Source organism: Ursus americanus, chromosome 35, assembly GCF_024610735.1.
Source record: "Ursus americanus isolate L20-20 chromosome 35, mUrsAme1.1.p, whole genome shotgun sequence".
NCBI classification, from domain to species: Eukaryota; Metazoa; Chordata; class Mammalia; order Carnivora; family Ursidae; genus Ursus; species Ursus americanus.
Window position 1 is genome coordinate 4,782,124 of NC_142161.1, and position 18,203 is coordinate 4,800,326.

Sequence of the window (18,203 nt, forward strand, 5' to 3'; positions counted from 1 at the left end):
CTTTGTAACCTTGACCAAGTTACTGAGTCTCTCTGAGCAACAGTTTTCTTATCTGTAAAAGAAGAAGAATACTATCGTGGGCGTCCATTGTTTTTACCCGCACAACATCCAGTTCTACTTCTGCTAGGAGTCCTGCTTCTGCTCAGTTGTGATTTTCCATCTTCCCAGTTGTCAGTATTACGGGTAGGGATGCAGGCATGTTACTCAAGCTAGCCAGTCATTTGCTGTCTGGAAATGAATCTTCAGTGGGAAAAACCAAAGATGGAATCCCACTGGAGGTCATTCATCCAGGTGAGGCCCTGGTTCTTACTCCCTGGAGAGAGGTCCTCTCTGGTTCCTGACCTTTTATGACTAGTTCTGCTTTTCCTCCTGTGAGCTCCCCACTACAACCTGTCCCATCACATCCCTCTAATAAATTCCTCTTTTTGTTTAAGTTCGTTATGGTCAGTGTTCATTGCTTGCAACAACGAAGAAACTTCTAGTTGATCCAAACACCTACCTTGTGGTGTTGGAAGAACTAAATGGTTAAGTTTGTAAAGTGCCTAGCCCAGTCTTGGTAGCACAGCAAGCCATCCATAAAGGGTGGTAGCTGTGTGTAAGTGAACAGAGGGGCACGGCACAGGGAGGTGGGCAGGGACAGTGTTACTGATTTTGGTTCCACTCAAAGAAACCTTCCCCCAAGAGACAGGACAACAGAAGGGAGGGAAGTCCAGGCTATGGTATGCTCATTTATTCAAAATGTCTTTATTGAAACAGAATGATAGAGCAAGAAAGAATGAGGTCTGAGAGGATGTCTTTGGGCACAGGATGGAGCCCAGACCTAGTGGTTACACTGTGGCGCTCGCTCCCTGTCCCCTGACTCTTGCCAAGGAAGTGAACACAAAGCAGCAGGGAGGAGATGGGGGTGGGGACAGCCCTCTGAGCCCTCCTTGACGGCTGGCGTGAGGTGCCTCTGAGCCTTCTGGGCAGCCCTGCCTTCCTCAGTCCTCCCAACCTGCTTGCCAGGGCCTCATGCCAGCTTTCAGTACGAGCCAGCCTCCTGCCAGGGTGCTCAGAGGCCACTCAGAGGGCAGGGTTGGGAGTGGCAAGCAGTGGGACATGGTCACAGCGGTTAGGGGGCGGCTGCCGCAGCAGGGAAGGCCGGCGGCACAGCTCCCCATCCCGTAGCACCTCGGGTAGGAGCTTGCGCTTGGTCTCCGGCAGAAGCATGATGCTGAGGATGCAGAGCAGGGCACAGGCCGCCAGCACCACGTGCTGCAAGAAGGCTCCATGGCCCATGTGGAGGCGCTGAGCTGGGCCACTCAGCCCTCCAAGAGCCCCCAGTGCCATGATCAGGCCCAGGCCTCGGCCCCTGGGAGAGTCGGAGGAGGCACTCAGCCTCTAGCTGTGGGCCTCACCCCAACCCTTCTCCAGCAGTCTTCCCTCCCTCCCTCAGGCCCTTGCTCAGCTGGAGCAGCCCTGCTCTCACCGGACAGTGGTAGGGATGACTTCAGCAGCAAGGAGGGTGCTGAGGATGCCAGCAGCTTGGGAGGAGAAGAGGCCAAGGACAGAGAAGGTGGTGATGGCAGCCTCGTTCAGATCTGAAGGACCAAGAGGGAGGATGTGAATGGAGGTGAGGAGATCATGCTTGGCCTAGGCCCTGGCATTGTCCCCTTGGCTCTCTGATCCCATGGCTCTAGCCAGCTGGGCTCTGGGCATCCATTAATTGATTGGGAAAACAGGGCTGTGTGGCCACAGGGAGGACTATGGGAGGTCGGGGCAGGGTCTGGTCTGGTCTTGGGGGCCTGTGCCAGAAGCAGTGGCTGAGCCTGTCTGAGGCACCTCTGCTGGGGTTCCTTTGCTCAGCCCACACTGTGGGGAAGGGAGGATGCTCACAATCCCACAGGCCCAGCAGGACCAGGGACGCAATGCCAGTGAGAGTCATCGAGAGTAGCAGGATGCCCCGGCGGCCAAATCGGTCCACGGTGACCCCCAGGAAGACGCAGGCCAGGGCTGCTGTGCCGCTGGCTAGCAGGGAGCACAGGTAGAAGTCCGATGGGCTCCCTCCTCCTCCCACAGGCTGGTAGCAGTGGCGAATGGCATGGGCAATGAAGCTGTGAGAAGGGGGGTAAAGCAAAGAGCGGTGTCTGAATCCCCATCCACAGCCTTCCAGTACCCTGGCTGCCCTCTGCAGGGGTCCTCAGGCCTTCCCCACCCAGCCAGCCCCCATTCCAGCTACTGGCCTGGCCCTTGGCTCAGACACCCAGGCTCACTTGGTGAAGCCCAGGATAAGCAGATTTTTCCAGATGTTGCGGTAGTTGAGGAGGGAAGCGAAGGAAAAGGAGGATGTTGCAGGGAGAGGGCAGGTGTTCTCCAGGTCTTTGGGAAAGAGAGAGGAGCTGTCTGTTAGAAGAAACAGCTGAGAGTCCAGGGTCCTCCCATGTGGGTGGGGGGGAGCCTGGGAGGGGGCATAGCTATAATCATTGAGAGGGTAGTATCATGTGTGCATGTGAGGTATCACATGTAGGGACCCCTGTCTCTTACCCTGCAGGGCCTCCTGGGCCTCTTCTCCCAGCATTTGCCCATGGGGCCGGTTCCGCTCAGCCAAGATCCTCAGCACAGATTGGGCCTCCTCAATCTGTCGCTTCACTATGAGCCACCTTGCAGACTCCAGAAACAGACCAGGCCAGCTAGGGATGGGGTGGGGTGCACTCTGAGGTCTCCCATCTCCTGATCCAGAGGTGGGAAACTCCCACTTCTGAGGGGCCGGGGCTGGGGCAGGTCTGGACAACGGGTAGTGGAGAGGAGGAAGGGTCTCTGGGCTAGAACCAGGCTGGAGGTAGAGGTGGGAATGGCCAGACAACAGGTGGAGGATGATACTAACCCATAAAACAGGAAGAGGATGCAGGGAGCGGTGATCATTCGCTGCAGAAATCGCCAGTCCTTAGAGACAAGGGCCAGGCCCAGGAACAGGAAGTGCCCCCCCACCCCCACCAACTCCCCTGCCAGGGCCACCCGAAGCCTCTGGGTTGGATCACACAGCTCCAGGCCTAGAGATACAGCAGGAACAGGGAGGAGATGCCAGGGAGGCAGGAGGAATGGGAGAGAGGAGGAGAGAGGGAGGGAGGACAGAGAGTGAGGTCAGACCCCGAGTGGAGGCTGAAGCCATCACCCCCCCACAGACTAACTTCTGAGTGGCAAAGAGTGGAGAGACTGTTCAGTCCTCCCTCCTCTCCTGCTCAAACCTGGGAGGGCTCAAGGGTCAGAGTCCCTGGTGAGTGTACAGCTTTCCTAGTTTATAGGCCCTTTCACATCAGACCTCTTATTTGACCATCATATCAAGAGCATACAGCTAGTCAGGATTTCATTTTTAAATAAGCACCATTCTCTGACAGCAGTAAGTCAAGGGCAAGGAAGGCCTTAAAGATTGGGGGGGGACTAAGGGGGCGGGGTGTGGAGAGAAGCAAAGTCCCTGCAACCTTCAAAGGCTAGGGCAGAAAGACAACTGAGATCCTGGACAGCTGAGATTTGGGGATGAGGAGGGACTGAGGGGACCCTAGGGGGCAGTGGGAACAGCCTGGGGATGCAGACAGGCATGAGCCTCAAGGGAAGGACATCTGGGAAGCTGCCACTCACGCATCAGGTAGACACCAAGGTCAACTCCGGCAAGGAGAAAGCCCAGGAGGAATCGGAGGGCCATGACACCTGTGGAGGAGCCTGCAGCAGCCCCTCCCACTCCACAGGGGCCCACCAGCCCCAAGGTCAGCAGCACAATCCCTCGACGGCCAAACCTGGAAAGCAGGGAGGGCCTCTGGTCACCCAGGCTTCCTGGAAGAGGAGTTGCTGGGTGGGGCCCAGCTGCCCACTTCAAAGCTGGAGGTATGAGGCTAAGGCCCCAGTGTAAAAAGTTGAACTGAGGCTAGAGAAGATGGGAGGGGATGGGGACCATGGGTAAGTGATGTCTGGGTACTGGGCACTGGGGTGTAGCTATGGATCTGCAGGGGATTGACTTGTGGATGGGGCTGTTGGTCAGAGATGAGAGCATGGAAGTGAGAGTGACCATTAAAGGAGAGTAGATACTGCTTAGGGGATATGGAACAATTGATCCTTGGGGATGGAACTATCGGCCAGTGGGGATAGAGCTGATCTTGCTCAGACTGGTCAAAGGAGATGAAGTCATTGATATATGGGGTTGGACTTACAGATCTACGGAGGCGAGGTTATTGGCTACTTATGCATGGAGATAATGAAGTTGTAGCTATCTTAGGGAACTGAATCACCGATTTTGGGGGATGAGGCCATTGTTCCATGGGTTGATTCATGGGTCAATAAATCCATAAAGATGGTCAGTGGGGATGGGGTCACTTGCCAGAAGATCCATTGACCCATGGGAATATAACTATTTATTAACCCATGGGGTAAAACTATTGATTAATGGGGATGATCATTAATCTTTGAAGAATGGACAAATGATCTTTGGGGATGAGGCCATTGATTCACGAGGTGGGGACATTAGTCCTTGGGTAGATAGGGCTGTTGGTCAATGGGGAATGAATCTATGGGGGTAGGATTCATGGGAATAATCAGTAAGCAGGGGGTCACAGACTAGGGAAGCTGAGACTATTGGTCAGTAATGGTGGTCACTGACTATGAGTCAATGAGGACAGGGCTACTGATCCTTGGAGGCTGGGCTATTGATCTTTGGGGATAAGACCACTGATCTATGGGGAATGAAGATGGGGGTCACTGATCATTGGGAAGGGGGACTGATCCCTAAGAGTGAAGCTACTGACCCAGTACAATGGGGCCTTTTCCCATGGAGATGAGGCTAAGGCTACTGGATTTAAGAGACTGAATTATTGGCCTTTGGGAATGAGGGTATTATTCCATAGGAATGATGCTACTGGTCTGTGGGAATGAGACCACTAATGCATGAGAATGGCTTGTTGAGCTGTGGGTTTAGGAACATTTGCCCAGCAGGTGTGTGGCTATTGGGCAGTGAAGATAGGTGTTGATTTTAGGGATTATTGAATGTTGGGTTGCCTTTGATCCATGGGAGTTGAGCTATGAATCCATTTGGATGGGACTGTAGATGGGTGGAGAGGAGTCTAATAATCCACAAGGATGGTCAGTGGAGATGGAGCACCTGGTCAGTGGATGGTGGCAAGAATCAGAGGAATTGGGAGTTTTGATCCCTGGGAAGAGCTATTAGTTGGTGGGGATAAGCTGTTGATCTTTGAGATGAGGCCATTAGTTCATGTGAATTGGGCTTTTGATCTGAGAGGATCTAAGAGCACTGAAGACCCATGAGGATGGGACTATTAATCTCGGGGGGGGGGGTGCTATTGTGGTTATGGATCTATGGGGGTTGGACTACTGACCCATAAGGGTGGTCATTTGTTGTGTTGAACTATACAGGTCAGTGGGAATATGGCTATTGATATTTAGGAATTAACCTAATGATCTGTAGGAATAAGGCCACTGAGATAAAGCATATCGTGTAGATGGGGCTATTATTGGAGATGAATCTATTAATCTATGAAGATAGAGAAGGAGGTGGTTAGTGGTGACAGGGACAACAGAGGACGAGCTAGGACTTTTCATCTGTGGAGGTACGGTTTTTGATCAGTGGGGATGGGGCTGTTGTCTTTGTCCATGGATATGGGGATAGGGAATGGGTGGTATATTATTCCCTTGTGCAGAAGAGGTATGGAAGGAGTATTTCTTGATGGGGAGTGACGTTGAGACAGGGCTGGGGCTGCATATCATTGAACAGAAGTCCAGAAGACTGCAGAGTCCAGTGAATCCTCTTCAGCCTCCTGCGAAGGCCACCTGTCTGGGCTAACCACCCTAGCATCCCCTCCTCTCTACTTGTCCTGTCCCAAAGGCAGCCCTCACCTGTCCGCCGGGTAGCCCAGGAACAGGTAGCCGGAGGCAAAGCCCAAGATGAAGAGGATCTGCTCCAGGATCACCTGCCAGCCCAGGTCACACACTAGATCCCACTGGAAATGTGAGAGGGATAGAGCCGGTGTGAGGCCCGTGCTCCTCGCTCTGGGCCCGCCCCCAGACCCGCGGCCCAGCAGGCCGCCTCACCTGGCCGATGGCGTTGGTGGTGAGTACCGGCAACCCATTATAGTCCCAGTCCTTGAGACAATGGTTGAAGTCCGGCGGAGCAAAGCCGCTGCACGAGGGGTCCGTACTAGTGACGACGCGGCTGGCGGCGCTGGCTGCTAGGGCCGCGCTGGCGACGCTGACGCCGCTGGCGTTGGGGGGCTGCTCCCAGCCAGAGGCGTTGGGGGCAAAGCCCCCATAGTGGCAATGCAGTGGGGGCGCCAGGGTGAAGATGGGGTCGGAGGCCATGCCCAGCGCCACGAAGAGCACGGGCAGGCAGCAGAGGCCGAGCTGCAGCTGCTGGCCGCCGCCCAGCGCCCCCACCTGGGCGAGCAGCGCTTCAAAGCTGAGGGGGCCGGGGGGCACGGCCAGCGACAGGCTGCTGCCCATTCCATCGCCGCCCGCGTCGCCCTCCCCCTCCCGCTCGCGCTCGCGCTCCCGCTCACCCTGCAGCTGTTCCGTGGGCACCGCATCTCCGAGGGTCCCGACCTGCTGGGGGGGGGGGGGGAGAAGGGTGAAGCGGAGAAGCAGAGAAAGCCGCAGAGCAAGGGAAGAGGGCGGGCGCGAGGAAGGCGGCCAGGGGCGGGGGTGCGCTGGAGGAAGATGCCAGGCGCTTGGCGCGGGTGCGGGTTTAGGGGGATGATGGCGTAGCCCCCAGGGCGCGGGCACTTACTCCGTTCGGGCTGGGGGTGATCTCTACAGTGCTGTCGATTTTGCTGCCGCCCCCGCCATTGGGCTCGGGGGTCCCGGTGGCCACCCGGGGAGCCAGCTTGCCGACCGCAGGGGCCCTGCCGGCCCGCACCGAAAGGATGCGCTGTCCTCTGGCCCAGTGGGGCTCCCGATGCCCGGACACAGGCCGGAGAGACCCCGCTCTGCAGCTCTGCAGCCGCGGGCGCCTCCTTCGTCTCTGCGATCTCTGCGCTGCTTTCCCCTCCCCTTCCTCCAGACTCTCCTCCCCTTCCCACGTCAGCAGAACCTTCGGTCCAGACTCTTCGTCAGAGGGAGGAAGGGGGGCCAGGGCCCAGGGGCTCTGTCTCTGTTCCCTGGGTTTGCGGACCATTGCGGTAAAAAGGAAAGAAAGCTGAAGGATAGCAGCTACTCAGGCAGTTGCCAGAGAGTCCTTCTTTGCTTCCAATTCTTCCTGACCATTCATCCAGCCATCCTTCCATCCATCCATCCATCCACTCGTTCCTCAGTAAAATTTATTAAGTGTCTATTATGTGCCTGGCCTTCTGCTGGCTTTGGGGGATGACAGGTTGGACAAGACCACCTTGGAGTAGCTTACTTGGGAGACAGCTGCGCATACTGGCAACTACAGTTCAGGGTGTGCACTTGGAGGTCTGGGTTGGACCCTGTAAGCAGCTTGGCTGTGGTCCTCTACAAGACCACCCTGTCTTGTCATTTCTCAACATCTTTTGGCGCTGTTGACCACCCCTTCCTCTAAACACTTTCTTTTTTGGTTGCTGAGTCTCATATACTCCTCGTTTTATTTGTCTTGCTCCTCTTTTCTCCATGGCGGGCTCCTCCTCCTCTTCTTCACCCTCACTGTGTCTGCGATCCTGAGGCTTGGTCCTGGGTCCTCTTCTCATTTCATTGTTCTTTCCCACCTTGAAATCTCACCCATGTCCATGGCCTCATTCACCCCCGATATAAACAATACAAACCTGATCTCCAGATCTACATCTCCAGCCCCCACCTCTCTTCTGAGTCCCAGACCTATGAAGCCACCTCTTATTCATCCTCTTAACCTTGGGTGACTCACAGGGATCTCAAATTCAATTATGTCCAAGACCAAACTTCATGCTCTTCCCCCTGTAACGTGGTTGTTCTCTAGTGCTTCTTTCCCCCAGTGAATGGTACCCTTACCATTCACCCTCACCCTCACCCAGGCCTGGTGCTCAGGTGACAGCCCCGACAATGCCTCCTCCTTACCCCCATGTCAAATCCTTTACAAAATGCTGGCCATTTTACTTCCTATGTAGTTCTCACTGCTTCTCTACATCGCTACCGCTGTCGGTCAAGCTACCCGTTGCCCAGACTGCTTGAGCCTTACTGGTGTTCTGCATCCACGTCGTTTCCGCCCCTTTCTCCTCTCCTTATTTCTAGTGCAGGCGGAGTGATTTTTTTCAAAATGCAGATCTGTTCGTCTCCTTTTCCTGCTTAACAGCCTTCAATGGCTCCTCCTCACCGAGGTAAATACTAACATTCCAGAAGCCTCATACATGCTTGATCCCATCCTCCTTGGTGCTTCACCTTGCCTCTCTCCCCAGACTGCACTCATCATACTGGCCTTCAGTTTTCCCAATGCCACAGGGCCCTTGCACAAGCTGGTCTTTATGCCTGAGGGCTTGTCCTCCCCTAGTCAAGTTCTCATCCTTCAGCTATCAGCTCAGGCGTATCTGCCTCAGAGAAGCCTTCCCTGACCCCTAGACTTGCTACTCAAAGTGTGATTTACAGACCGGCACTCCCATGTCATCCAGGAGCTTGTTAGAAATGCAGAATCCAAGCCCTTGAATCATAATCTCCCTTTTAACCAGACCCCCAGGTATAAGTACATTCAAGTTAGAGACACACTTCTCTAAGAGATTTAATACCTAATAGATATTGTATTCTCTAGTCTAAAGTTATGGGCTAGAAAGGAGTGTGCTGTTAGTCTCAGCCAGGAAATCCATTGCCTCTTCTCTCCACTGAACCACACACTTCCAATTTGTTTCCTCTGTTCAGAAATTTTCCAAATATGGGAACTCTTCTAGTACATTAAGCAGCTTCCCACCGCTCCTCTACCCCAACTCATTTCAGTGTCTCTTTAGGATTTACTTTGGTGGGGTCACAGCCAACATTCCTTGGGAATTCGTTTGTCTGTGTCCTTGTGTCTGCCCTGGAATTATATATAATCGCTTAACTTTCTGTGGCACTGGGCCCTTCAACACGCATTATCTTGTTCCGGCCTCGCAACCCTGTGAGACCATTATGATCATCCTCCTGTTAAAGGTAAAGCCAGGACTCAGGGGCCGACGGGATCTACCCGCAGGCACGCAGGTGCGTGGCAGATCTGGGACTTGCACTGAAACCTGTTTCCGGGTTCATCTCTTGACGTTCTTTCTGGGAGATGATGGAGGATAGCCCTGTTCTAAGTCTTCGGCACACAAGGGTGAATTTGGGTCACCCCAGAATCTGGAAGTGAGTTTTGAGAGTGAAATGAGAAAGAAGGAACCCAAAATGGAGAAAGCAAAGGCATAGACGAGGGCCAAGAAACTGACTCTGACTGAAGTTTGGGGTGCCTCTAATCCAGTCACAGTGCCAAGGTGTCATCTGGAAAAGGTACAACTGAAACAACAGATCTGTGGCTTGGACTTCTTCCCTGTGGTGAGTGGCTGGCGTAATCGCCCATCTAAGCCATGGCCTGTCAATCTCACCAGTGCTTGAGGACTACGGACTAATGGCACATTGCGTTCACTTGGCCCCTTGGCTCCTCTAAGAGAAGGTGTGTCTAGAAGGACAGTCAGCAGGAGGCCTGGGAAGGGGGGCTGAAGGGGCTAGACCTTCTTGCGTTAACCTAAGGGAGAGGGCACTGAGGCCAGCCAGCAGAACCGTGCTGTTGGCCAGAGCTGTCCTGTGGCGTGAAGCTGAGGACAGGCCTTCACTGGGGTGATCTCTTCAGCATGGCACCTTTCAAAGCTCTCGTGAGGCCAATCTCTCCACATGTGCACCTATCTAATGACATCGTGTGAGAGTGAAGTCTTCGGGGAAAGGCCCCAGTCAGTACTAAGTGTCTGCCTTCTGGGAATGCTAGCTCTCAGAATCTTCTTGGTGCTCTGATCCCTGGGGTCTCAGCTCAGATATTACCGCCCCACCGTCCTGTCCAAAGTCCCCTTCAATGGCCTTTCCCTCATCCAGTTAGTCCCTCACATCATCCTGTTTATTTCCATTACTAGCAATGTCAAATCTGTGGCAGGTATTTTTTTTTTTATTTCCTTATTTTAACTGACTCAGTTATATCCATCCCATCCCACAATGTACTTTCAGAAACTGTGCTTGGCACATCATGGGAGCTGAAACCGCCGAATGAGTAGTTATTGAAAATAACAGCAAAATCTCCCTCCAAACCTAAGGACATCCTGCCCACAGTGTGTGTCCCATCAGTTTGGCCAAGGGGCACCAGGCCTGGCCCCCCCTCCCCCAAGCACCCACAAAGCAGAGGCAGAGACCCAGACAGCAGGGCTCACTGAGGCCCAGCTCTGTCCTGTGGGGAGGAGCCCTCGGGCCTCTCCCGGACCTCCACATTCTGGGCGGTCAGTGTCCTGCCCTCACTCTCGGCCAACAGTGAGGTGCTGAAGTTCTACAGCCAAGAAACAGGACGAGAAAGGGGCTCTGGGTGGCCGCAGGTTTCAGCCACCTGGTTCTCTGTGGGGCAAGTTTCCAGAGGTGGGTGGCAGTGCAGTGACCAAGAACCTCCACCCCAGGCTGAGAGAGGAGAGTCCAGTTCCTCTCTGTCCCAAAGGGCCTGGCACCTGCCCCTGACAAAACAGGGAATAATATTAAATATAAATAATTTATACAAAATGGCTCGTACAAAAAGCTGCAGGAGGGGGAGGACATCTCTGTGAGAAACTGAGATGATTGGCAGGGGAAAGATGCCCCCAGCTCTCCTGGTCCCTAAAACAGAGCCCTCCAGCCGCCCAAGGCCCAAGAGGGGGCTCCGGCAGGGCAGGAGAGGGGCGGAGCAGGGCCGAGGGGCCCCTCAGGGGGCCAGGCTGGAGAGCAGAGTGGTGAAGTGCAAGGCCTGGCCCGCCAGCTCTGCCACACGCTGTGTCATCTCTTGGGCCGCAGGGGGGGACGGGTAGCCCAGGGCAGCCCCCTTGACAGCCAGCACCGTGGCCCGCAATGCCTGGCCCAGTGCTGTACCTGCAGCCCCGACCTGTGCTCGCAGAGGGGCGGAGGCTGCCAGCCGGCCCAGAGTGTCCCCAACAAACACCAGGCGATGAGCGGCCACCACCACCCGCTTGCCATGGGGCACGAAGAGGCGTGGGGGCTGGCTGGCCTGGGTGCTGGACATCAGGGCCGCCACGGCCGCCTGCAGTGCTGAGTAGTGGCTCTGGCACTGGCCTGCGTAGAAGTGCAGGAGCTGCAGGTCTCCGGTGGGCAGATCCAGCGGCTCCCCTGGGGACGGGGCCTCCTGCCGGCAAGAGGAGTGCTTGGCGGGCACGCTCGGGGGCGTGCTACTTTTGCAATCCCTTCCTCCCGCCTTCCCTTCCTCGGTTCCTCATTCCTTCCTTCCTACCTGAGCTCTTCCGGTTGCCCATCAGAAAATTTAAATTCTCATGGCCCGGGCCAGGAAAGTGCCCCGAGCTGATGTCAGATCAACCTGGATTCCAACTAGTCTCTGAACTCGTTTCCTTATCTCTGAGATGGGGCATCTGGTACCGCGCTGTCCAGTGTCAACATAATGCGAACCACATGTGTAATAAAAATTTTTCTAGTAGCCATGTGAGGAGAAGTGAAAAGAAACTGGATTTTTTTTTTTACTCCAGATATAAAAATTGTTTGTAATTTCAATATGTAATCAATACAAAAATGACTGACATTTCTTTTCATACTAAGTCTGCAAAATCTGGTGTGCGTTTGTTTTCTACTTACAGAGCCTTCCCATTCAGACTAGTCACATCGCAAGTGCGCAGCGGCCGCACGTGGCTAGTGCCACCATATTGGACGGTGCCGTTCTAGCGTCTGCCTCCCAAGGCTGTGGGGCAGTTAGTGCCGCAGCACAGAGAGGGCTTAGAACAGAACGCTGCACACGGTGAGCGCTGTGTGAGTACTAACTGTGGCTGTGATTAGTGCTGACCCGGGCGACGTGCTTAGCACGGGGTCCACGCTTGGGAGCTCCCTGATAAACAGTAGCTACTATGTTTAGGACCATTCTAGACATTTGAGGAGACCGCCTCACTTTCCTGAGGCCCAGAGAGATTAACTGGTGACTTCAGGGCCCCTGGCTTCTTACTGGTAGAGCCGGGATTAGAAGCCAGGTCTCTTAGGCACCCAGGAATTCACAGTTGGAAGGAGCTTCAGAAGTCACCCGGCCCAGCCCCAAATTCTCTCTGCTTCCGTGGCTGCTTGGTTTTCTGATTCCTCTCCAACACATTCTTTCCCTCTTTCTGAATTCCTGATATCCTTTTCCAGGTTCCAGCTCCTTCCTGCTGAATTATTGCTCCTCTCTACCCCAGCTCCGGCTCCCAGAGTTCTTATCCCCATCCTAATCTCTATCCCTTGCTGCTTCCTTCAGGTTCCTGTTCCTCCTTCCTGTCCCCCTTCTCTAGCACCTTCCCCACAGGGTTACCTGCTGCTCCTGCGGCCCCCTCTCCAGCAGTTCAGGATCCCCTGGGAAGGCTTTATCCAGGGGCCTAGATCCCTGAGCTTTATCCATGCCCTGTGGGAGGGATGAAGGTCTCAAGCGGAGGGCCCCCCCCCGCCCCTCCCCCTGCTGTGTTCCTGCCCCTTCCCCCTTTCTTCCCCAGGTTTCTCCTGCCATCAGAAGTTGCAGTCCCTTGACTCCAGGTGTGGGAGAGATCTGGGGGCAGGTCAGATGGCTTGGGGACCCCAGGCTGTAGCACCAGTACAAGTGGTAGGGCCAAGTACTGGGGTCCCGGGCCATAGAGTGCAGGGCCAGTGAAGGGAGGGAGGGAGGGAGGGAGGAAGGAAGGAAGGGAGGGAGGGAGGGAGGGAGGGAGGAAGGATCGGTCGGTCTGGGCCCAGGCCTCGTCACTCCTCCCTCTGGGTATCTTGGAGGCATTTCTGGTGGGAGGGGAGCTCACCTTCAGGTGGACATAGTCGTACTCCTCGGCCATTGGGATGCCCTCATACTCGTTGTGGTGTCCTTCCGGATTGTCCTCTACCTCCTCGCCCTCTGGATCCCCCTCAGCCTTGGGGCCCCCATAGCCAGGCAGGCGGGGTGGGGGTGGGGGTAGAGGTCGGTCCTGGATGCTGCCTTTCCGGCCTGGAGCAGGAGAGGGAGCTGGGGAAGGGCTGGGGGCCTCAGAGACAGGCAGGGCAGGCAGAGGGCGGCGGGACAGGCTCTCGGCTGAGGGCAAGCGGGGCCTGTGTGGGAGTGGAGGGCTTCTGGCCAGAAGTAGGGCCAAGGTGTCCAGGTCATTGGAGGCTGAGGCTCCTGGGGGCTCAGGAGAAGGGGGTGCCTCTGGCCCCAGAAGGGGCACATCATAGATGCCCTCCTCAGTTCCTCCACCTTCCCCATCTGCTAGGAGTTCCTCCGGTGCTTCATACAGATTGAGCAGGGCTGAGGCCCGTTTCAGGTTGGAGGGGGCAGCATAGAGGGGGGGCTCGGGTTCCCGGCCCCCCTCCCACTCCAGATCCGGTTCCAGCTCTGATGGTAGCTTTGGGGCCAAAGGCACGTCATAGGGAGCTTCATCCTCTCCAGGGGACTGCGGGGCAACTCGGGCCAGAGGGCGGGTGAAGGAGGCAGGGGAGTCATAGGGACCACTGGAAGGAACTCGGAGGGCAGTGGGGGGCACGTCATAGACCTGGACAGGGAACAGAGCCACCAGTTAGCTTCAGACTCAACAGCGGACGCCCACTGCGAGCCCTCTGCGTCCTGCCCAACATACACATGGAGGTCTAGCCTTCACCTCCAAGGCGTCTCCAGGGGCAGCCGGCTGGGTCCCACTCCCTCTGGGGACTTTGTAGATGGGATCAGGAGACGGCGGGCAGGGTCCAGCTGGAGGTCCTAAGGTAGGACAGGGCCGAGCTGGGGGTGGCACCACATATACCTGGGGGATCAAGACGGATGGGCGGGTCAGGAGTGGGGACCAGAGAAGCAGATAACATATGCCGTAGAGGAGCTTACGCCCCTTCCAGCCCCCACCCTGTAGCAATGGGGAAACAGAGCCCAGGAAGGGTTGGCAGACAGGTTTCACACAGCACTGGGTCCGTGAAGAGCTGCGGTCTCAGGGATCGCCCTGCCCCACCTTGCTGCAGGTACCAGCAGAGGGGAACGGCGCTCTTCTGGCTTGGGGCGGGGAGGGCTCCAGCTCTCACCTCCTGGTCCTCATTGCTGTGCTCTGGGGCTGGATATGGTGAGCCGGGCTGGGCTGGGGGCACCTGGGTGAGGCTGGGCTGGGGCGCCGGGCCGGCAGGAAGGAGCTTCACTCTGTTGGCGGGCACAATGCCCTGCTGGCCGTGCAGGGAGCAGAGGCACCAGCCGTCCAGCCCACCCGCGCCCTCCCTCTGCAGTACCCGTAGAACGTCCCCTCGACGGAAGGACAGCTCCTGGGGGGACTCAGCGGTGTTGTCGTAGAGTGCCCGCGCCAGCTGGGCCTGGTGGGTGAGGCGGGAGTGGGGAGAGGGTCTCACACATGTATCAGGTCAATGGGTCCCTCGCTCAAAAATATAGAGCTCCCCATTTCCCTGAAGCTACTGAACTGCCTCAGCTCTTCTCGACTGGGTCCTGCCTTGTCTCCAGCTTCATTCCCTGTACTCTTCCTCTTCCTTTCTATTCCTTGAACTAGAGAAATTCTGGCCCACTTCAGGGCCTTTGCACTTGTGGTTTCCTTGACCCAGAATGCTCTTGTCCTGACTCATTGCTTGACTGGCCCTTTTTCATCCTTCAATTCTGTTTAAGTGTCTCCTTCTCAAAGAGGTCTTTTCTTCACTCCTTTCCCTGCCCCATTCTGTGTCCGTCTCCGCCACCGTTTCCTTCATCATACTTTATACTATCGGTTATTTCGTTTCTTCTTATCTATCTCTTCCCTTACCCTGTAAGCTCTGGGAGAACAGGGACTGCTATATTCCTGGCCCTGCGAAAGGGCTTCACCTGGAATCAGGTCTCAATGAACATGTGTTGAATGAATTTCCTCCAAAGCTTCGTGTACATGAGAAAGCCCTGCTAAGGTCTGCCAGAGACTCTCCTTCGCCTTCCCTGTTTCCCAGGCAGCATCCCCGACAAGCAGAAGGTTAGAATGAGTGGCAGCAGAGACCCATCAATCTGGGAAAGACTGGGAAAAACCCAGCCCAGACAGTGCCTAGGCGTAAAAAGGAAGAAAACAGAAACTGAAGCAACTGTTTTGTTCTCAGTCTCAGCAAATAAGGTTCTATCAGAGGAAGCTGAGGTTACCATGGAGAGGAGAAAAGAGTATACACTCTACTGTGCGTGTGTGTGTGTGTGTGTGTGTGTGTGTGTGTGTGTGTGTGGAGGAGGGGCTGGCAGACCAACCAAAAGCAAACATTTATCGGCCTGTTTCCAGTCCCTGTCTGGTAGGGACATCTAATCTTTGTTGCTTCCAGAGCCACCTGCTCAGGTTACGGTAAGTCACAGATATCAAGGGCAAATTATCTATCCAGACATGTGCAAGTCTTTACACGAATCATCTCATCTCATCTCATTTAATCTCGAAACATCCTTATGAGGAAGGAGCCATCATTATCCCCATTTGGAAAGGAGGCTGGGACAGAGAGGGTAGGGCTCTGCCCATAACAGAGAGCCGGTGCTGCTGGTGGAGGTCACTTGAACCCCAGGCTGTCTGACTCCAGAGACAGTGCTCTCAATCACCCCCAACTGCCTCTCCACAATCACAAACACGAGGTTCTACTTTCTTCTTCTTCTACTGGTAACTTAACCTCTTGGTTAAGTAGAGTCCATGGCTCAGACATGACTCAAGTGCAGATGAAGTCTTCATTATACCCGATCTCCCTTTGCTAGTCACCCCTCACAGGGCTCCGGTCCCATGTTGTCCTTTGGTAGCATTAAGCTTACAACACTCACAATATTGAAATATATTCTGGTCGGGTTATGCTTGCTAAGTGTCTGCGCCTGCTGGCGGGATCCCAGGCAGTGGTGGCGGAGAGCAGGTAGTCAGGCATCACTGGGCAGGTGATCCACGCGGGCTGACTAATTCAGTAAAACATGTCAAGCTAATGATCTCTGGCAGGGGTGCATTTGGCCACCAGGCCCTGGAGAGGGGGAGGCCCTGCTCGGCCAGCAAGAGCGCACGTTCCCCTTGTCTGGCATCCGCCTTGCGTGGAGAGGTGGTCCAGCCCTCATGGCTGGGTGATTTTAACAACAGACTGACTTTTCCTCTTGCCCGGTTCCAGACGCATCAAACCATTTTCTGATTATATTTTGGCTTCTAAAGGATATTGTCCCGCAGAAAGAAAACATGTTAACCAGATGGCCCAAATTCCTGGTTAGCTCAGCACTTTTCTTTCTAGTTGTAAATCAGAAATTAGCGTTTTGGATTAGGCAGGGGGTGAAGAGCACAGCTCTGAAGCAAACAGACCGGGGTTGAGTCCTGGCTCTGTCCCTTTCTAACTGGGTGACTTTGGGCAGGTTGTTTGACCTCCTTTGTAGAATTCCATGGCCATATCCAAATACCCATTTCCGGATAATAACAGCACTATCCTCACAGGGTTGTGGCGAGGACTGGAGGAAATAATACATCAAACCACCAGGACAAACCAGGACAAAGCGTAGGACCAGCACAGGGCCAGTAGAAGCTCAGTAAATATTAGCTGTTACTAGAATCCTATGAGTTTGATTAGAGTAAATCCCCCCCCCCCCACCTCTAGGTAAAAAGAAAAACCTACCTCCTGGGACTAAAAAGCTGACCAGCTGATCTAAGCTAGCCCTGAGTCAGCATCTTTATGTCAAGAGTACTCCCACTGTTTTCAGGACCTCCCCCTCTCCAAGCTCTGAGTTAAGGTCTTCTCACCATCATACAGACTGAGGAGCTAAAAGGAGTTTGGTCTGAAAAGGAGTGAAAACTGAACTCATCCTTGAGGGGTATGGGAGGATGTCAGGAGCCATGCTTCTCATCTTTCCAGACTCCCAGTCCTCCTTCCCAGAGTACCCATTCAGAGGGGGCCAGAAAGCAAGAGGCAGCCTCGCTTTCCCTGGGAATCACAGGGTCTAGGGAAGGGTGGAAAGGGGGCAGAGTTGCTTGGATTCAGACTGTAAGGCATGCTGGGCAGAAAGCAGAGGTGGGGCTGTGGAGAGCTCCTCCTTGTGTTCAGGTTTAAATTCTGTCCAATGGGGCCAAACCTCTGGGCCTCACGATTTCAGGAACCCCGGCCGGAGTTGCTGATAGACTGATTGATGACGGGTGTGGCCACCTCTGCTCTACCCCTTCCTCAGGCGCCCAGCTGACTTGTGAGGGAGTGGCTGCCTTAACTGGGGGGTGGCAGTGGGCCACACGCTCTCTGGGACGCCTCCTCCCACTGTCCCATCATGCCAGCTGTCTCCTCCCTTTGTCCCCAGTCCCCGGAAAGTAGCCAGAGGCTGACTGACATCACCTCTTCTCCTCCCTCTATTTTCTCTCTCTCCCCGCCCGACCTCCCTCTTTTGCTCTATTTCCCCGCTTTCCTCCATCCTTCTTCTAGAGAAGGGCCTCTTTGGCCTCTCCCATTTTCCTGGAGCCACCTCCGTTCTTTCAGCCCCCTCCCAACCTTTTACTTGCCTCCCAATCACAAGCCCCTGCCAACCACCGGTGGCCATCTGTTCCCGCCCCTAAGACAGCAGATAGGACTCGGGCTAGGCTTACCCCCTCCCCTCCATCCAGGGGCAGCCTCTAGAAAGAAAAAGAGGAGAATGGGGAGGAGGAGGGGAGAAGGGGGAACCTAGACCCAGAAGGAGCTAGGGAAGGGGAATGAGAGGGAAAGAGGGAAACAAAAGTGGGGGTGGGGGGGGTGGAGGACACAGCCTCTCTAAGGAGAAAGGGCCCAGGGAGAAAGACAAAGAGAAGGCAGAAATAAAAGTGACAGGAGTGCAGGGCAGGCCGCGGAGGCCTGTGGCCCGCAGCCTCCTCTCCCTGGTGGACTCACCGACGTGGCTATGGCCATGGCCTTGGCCTCCCGCGCGGCCTGCTCCAAGCCAGGCTCGGTTTCTCTGACTTCAGCAGCGGCCGCCCCGCACCATGGAGGCGGCCCCCGGCTGCGGCTCCTGAGTCGTGGCCTCCGCGGAGGGTGGAGGAGGAGAAAGAAAACCCACAAAACTCCCCAAATGGGAGGCAGCTTGGCCGGGCAGGAGGAGGAGCGGGGCGGGCCGGGGCGTCGCTGCGGGACCTCATCCAAGGGCGCGCGCTCCGTGCCGTCCCAAGGGCCACGGGGTTGGC

At 55.4% G+C, this 18,203-nt stretch overlaps 2 protein-coding genes across 8 annotated transcripts; both read right to left on the bottom strand.

Moving 5' to 3' along the window:
• Positions 1 to 720: 720 nt before the first annotated feature.
• Positions 721 to 7,157, bottom strand: SLC22A17 (solute carrier family 22 member 17). Of its 4 annotated transcripts, none has more exons than XM_045802719.2 (10): positions 6,764 to 7,157; positions 6,073 to 6,579; positions 5,878 to 5,981; positions 3,616 to 3,770; positions 2,864 to 3,029; positions 2,524 to 2,669; positions 2,253 to 2,358; positions 1,822 to 2,093; positions 1,469 to 1,580; positions 721 to 1,351 (listed from the first exon to the last, which is right to left on the bottom strand). In XM_045802719.2, the coding sequence occupies exons 1-10, from the start codon at positions 7,148 to 7,150 to the stop codon at positions 1,063 to 1,065; spliced, it is 2,244 nt and encodes a 747-aa protein (XP_045658675.1). In that variant the 5' UTR covers positions 7,151 to 7,157; the 3' UTR covers positions 721 to 1,062. The 4 variants fall into 4 exon arrangements, with proteins under 4 accessions (XP_045658675.1, XP_045658676.1, XP_045658674.1 ...); XM_045802720.2 differs by having other exon boundaries at positions 1,876 to 2,093; positions 6,073 to 6,582; XM_045802718.2 differs by having other exon boundaries at positions 6,073 to 6,582.
• A 2,577-nt stretch (positions 7,158 to 9,734) lies between these two features.
• On the bottom strand, positions 9,735 to 18,122 carry EFS (embryonal Fyn-associated substrate). Of its 4 annotated transcripts, none has more exons than XM_045802723.2 (6): positions 17,914 to 17,946; positions 14,137 to 14,415; positions 13,728 to 13,868; positions 12,900 to 13,622; positions 12,425 to 12,514; positions 10,832 to 11,266 (listed from the first exon to the last, which is right to left on the bottom strand). In XM_045802723.2, exons 1-6 carry the CDS (start codon positions 17,929 to 17,931, stop codon positions 10,832 to 10,834), a joined length of 1,686 nt encoding a protein of 561 aa, XP_045658679.2. In that variant the 5' UTR covers positions 17,932 to 17,946. The 4 variants fall into 4 exon arrangements, with proteins under 4 accessions (XP_045658682.2, XP_045658679.2, XP_045658678.2 ...); XM_045802722.2 differs by having other exon boundaries at positions 13,707 to 13,868; XM_045802726.2 differs by lacking the exon at positions 14,137 to 14,415 and having other exon boundaries at positions 9,735 to 11,266; positions 17,914 to 18,122.
• Positions 18,123 to 18,203: the final 81 nt, after the last annotated feature.

What these genes read in the sequence shown, in the direction of transcription:
- SLC22A17 (XM_045802718.2), bottom strand. Translation starts at nt 7,150, where the DNA reads ATGGTCCGCAAACCCAGGGAACAGAGACAGAGCCCCTGGGCCCTGGCC. An exon ending in CCTTGGTGTCTACCTGATGC is followed by an intron (nt 3,030 to 3,615) that starts GTGAGTGGCAGC and finishes CTGTATCTCTAG; the next exon opens with GCCTGGAGCTGTGTGATCCA. An exon ending in CTTATCCTGGGCTTCACCAA is followed by an intron (nt 2,094 to 2,252) that starts GTGAGCCTGGGT and finishes CCCTTCTCACAG; the next exon opens with CTTCATTGCCCATGCCATTC.
- EFS (XM_045802722.2), bottom strand. An exon ending in ACAGCAATGAGGACCAGGAG is followed by an intron (nt 13,869 to 14,136) that starts GTGAGAGCTGGA and finishes TTGATCCCCCAG; the next exon opens with GTATATGTGGTGCCACCCCC. An exon ending in ACGACTATGTCCACCTGAAG is followed by an intron (nt 12,515 to 12,899) that starts GTGAGCTCCCCT and finishes TCCCTCCCACAG; the next exon opens with GGCATGGATAAAGCTCAGGG.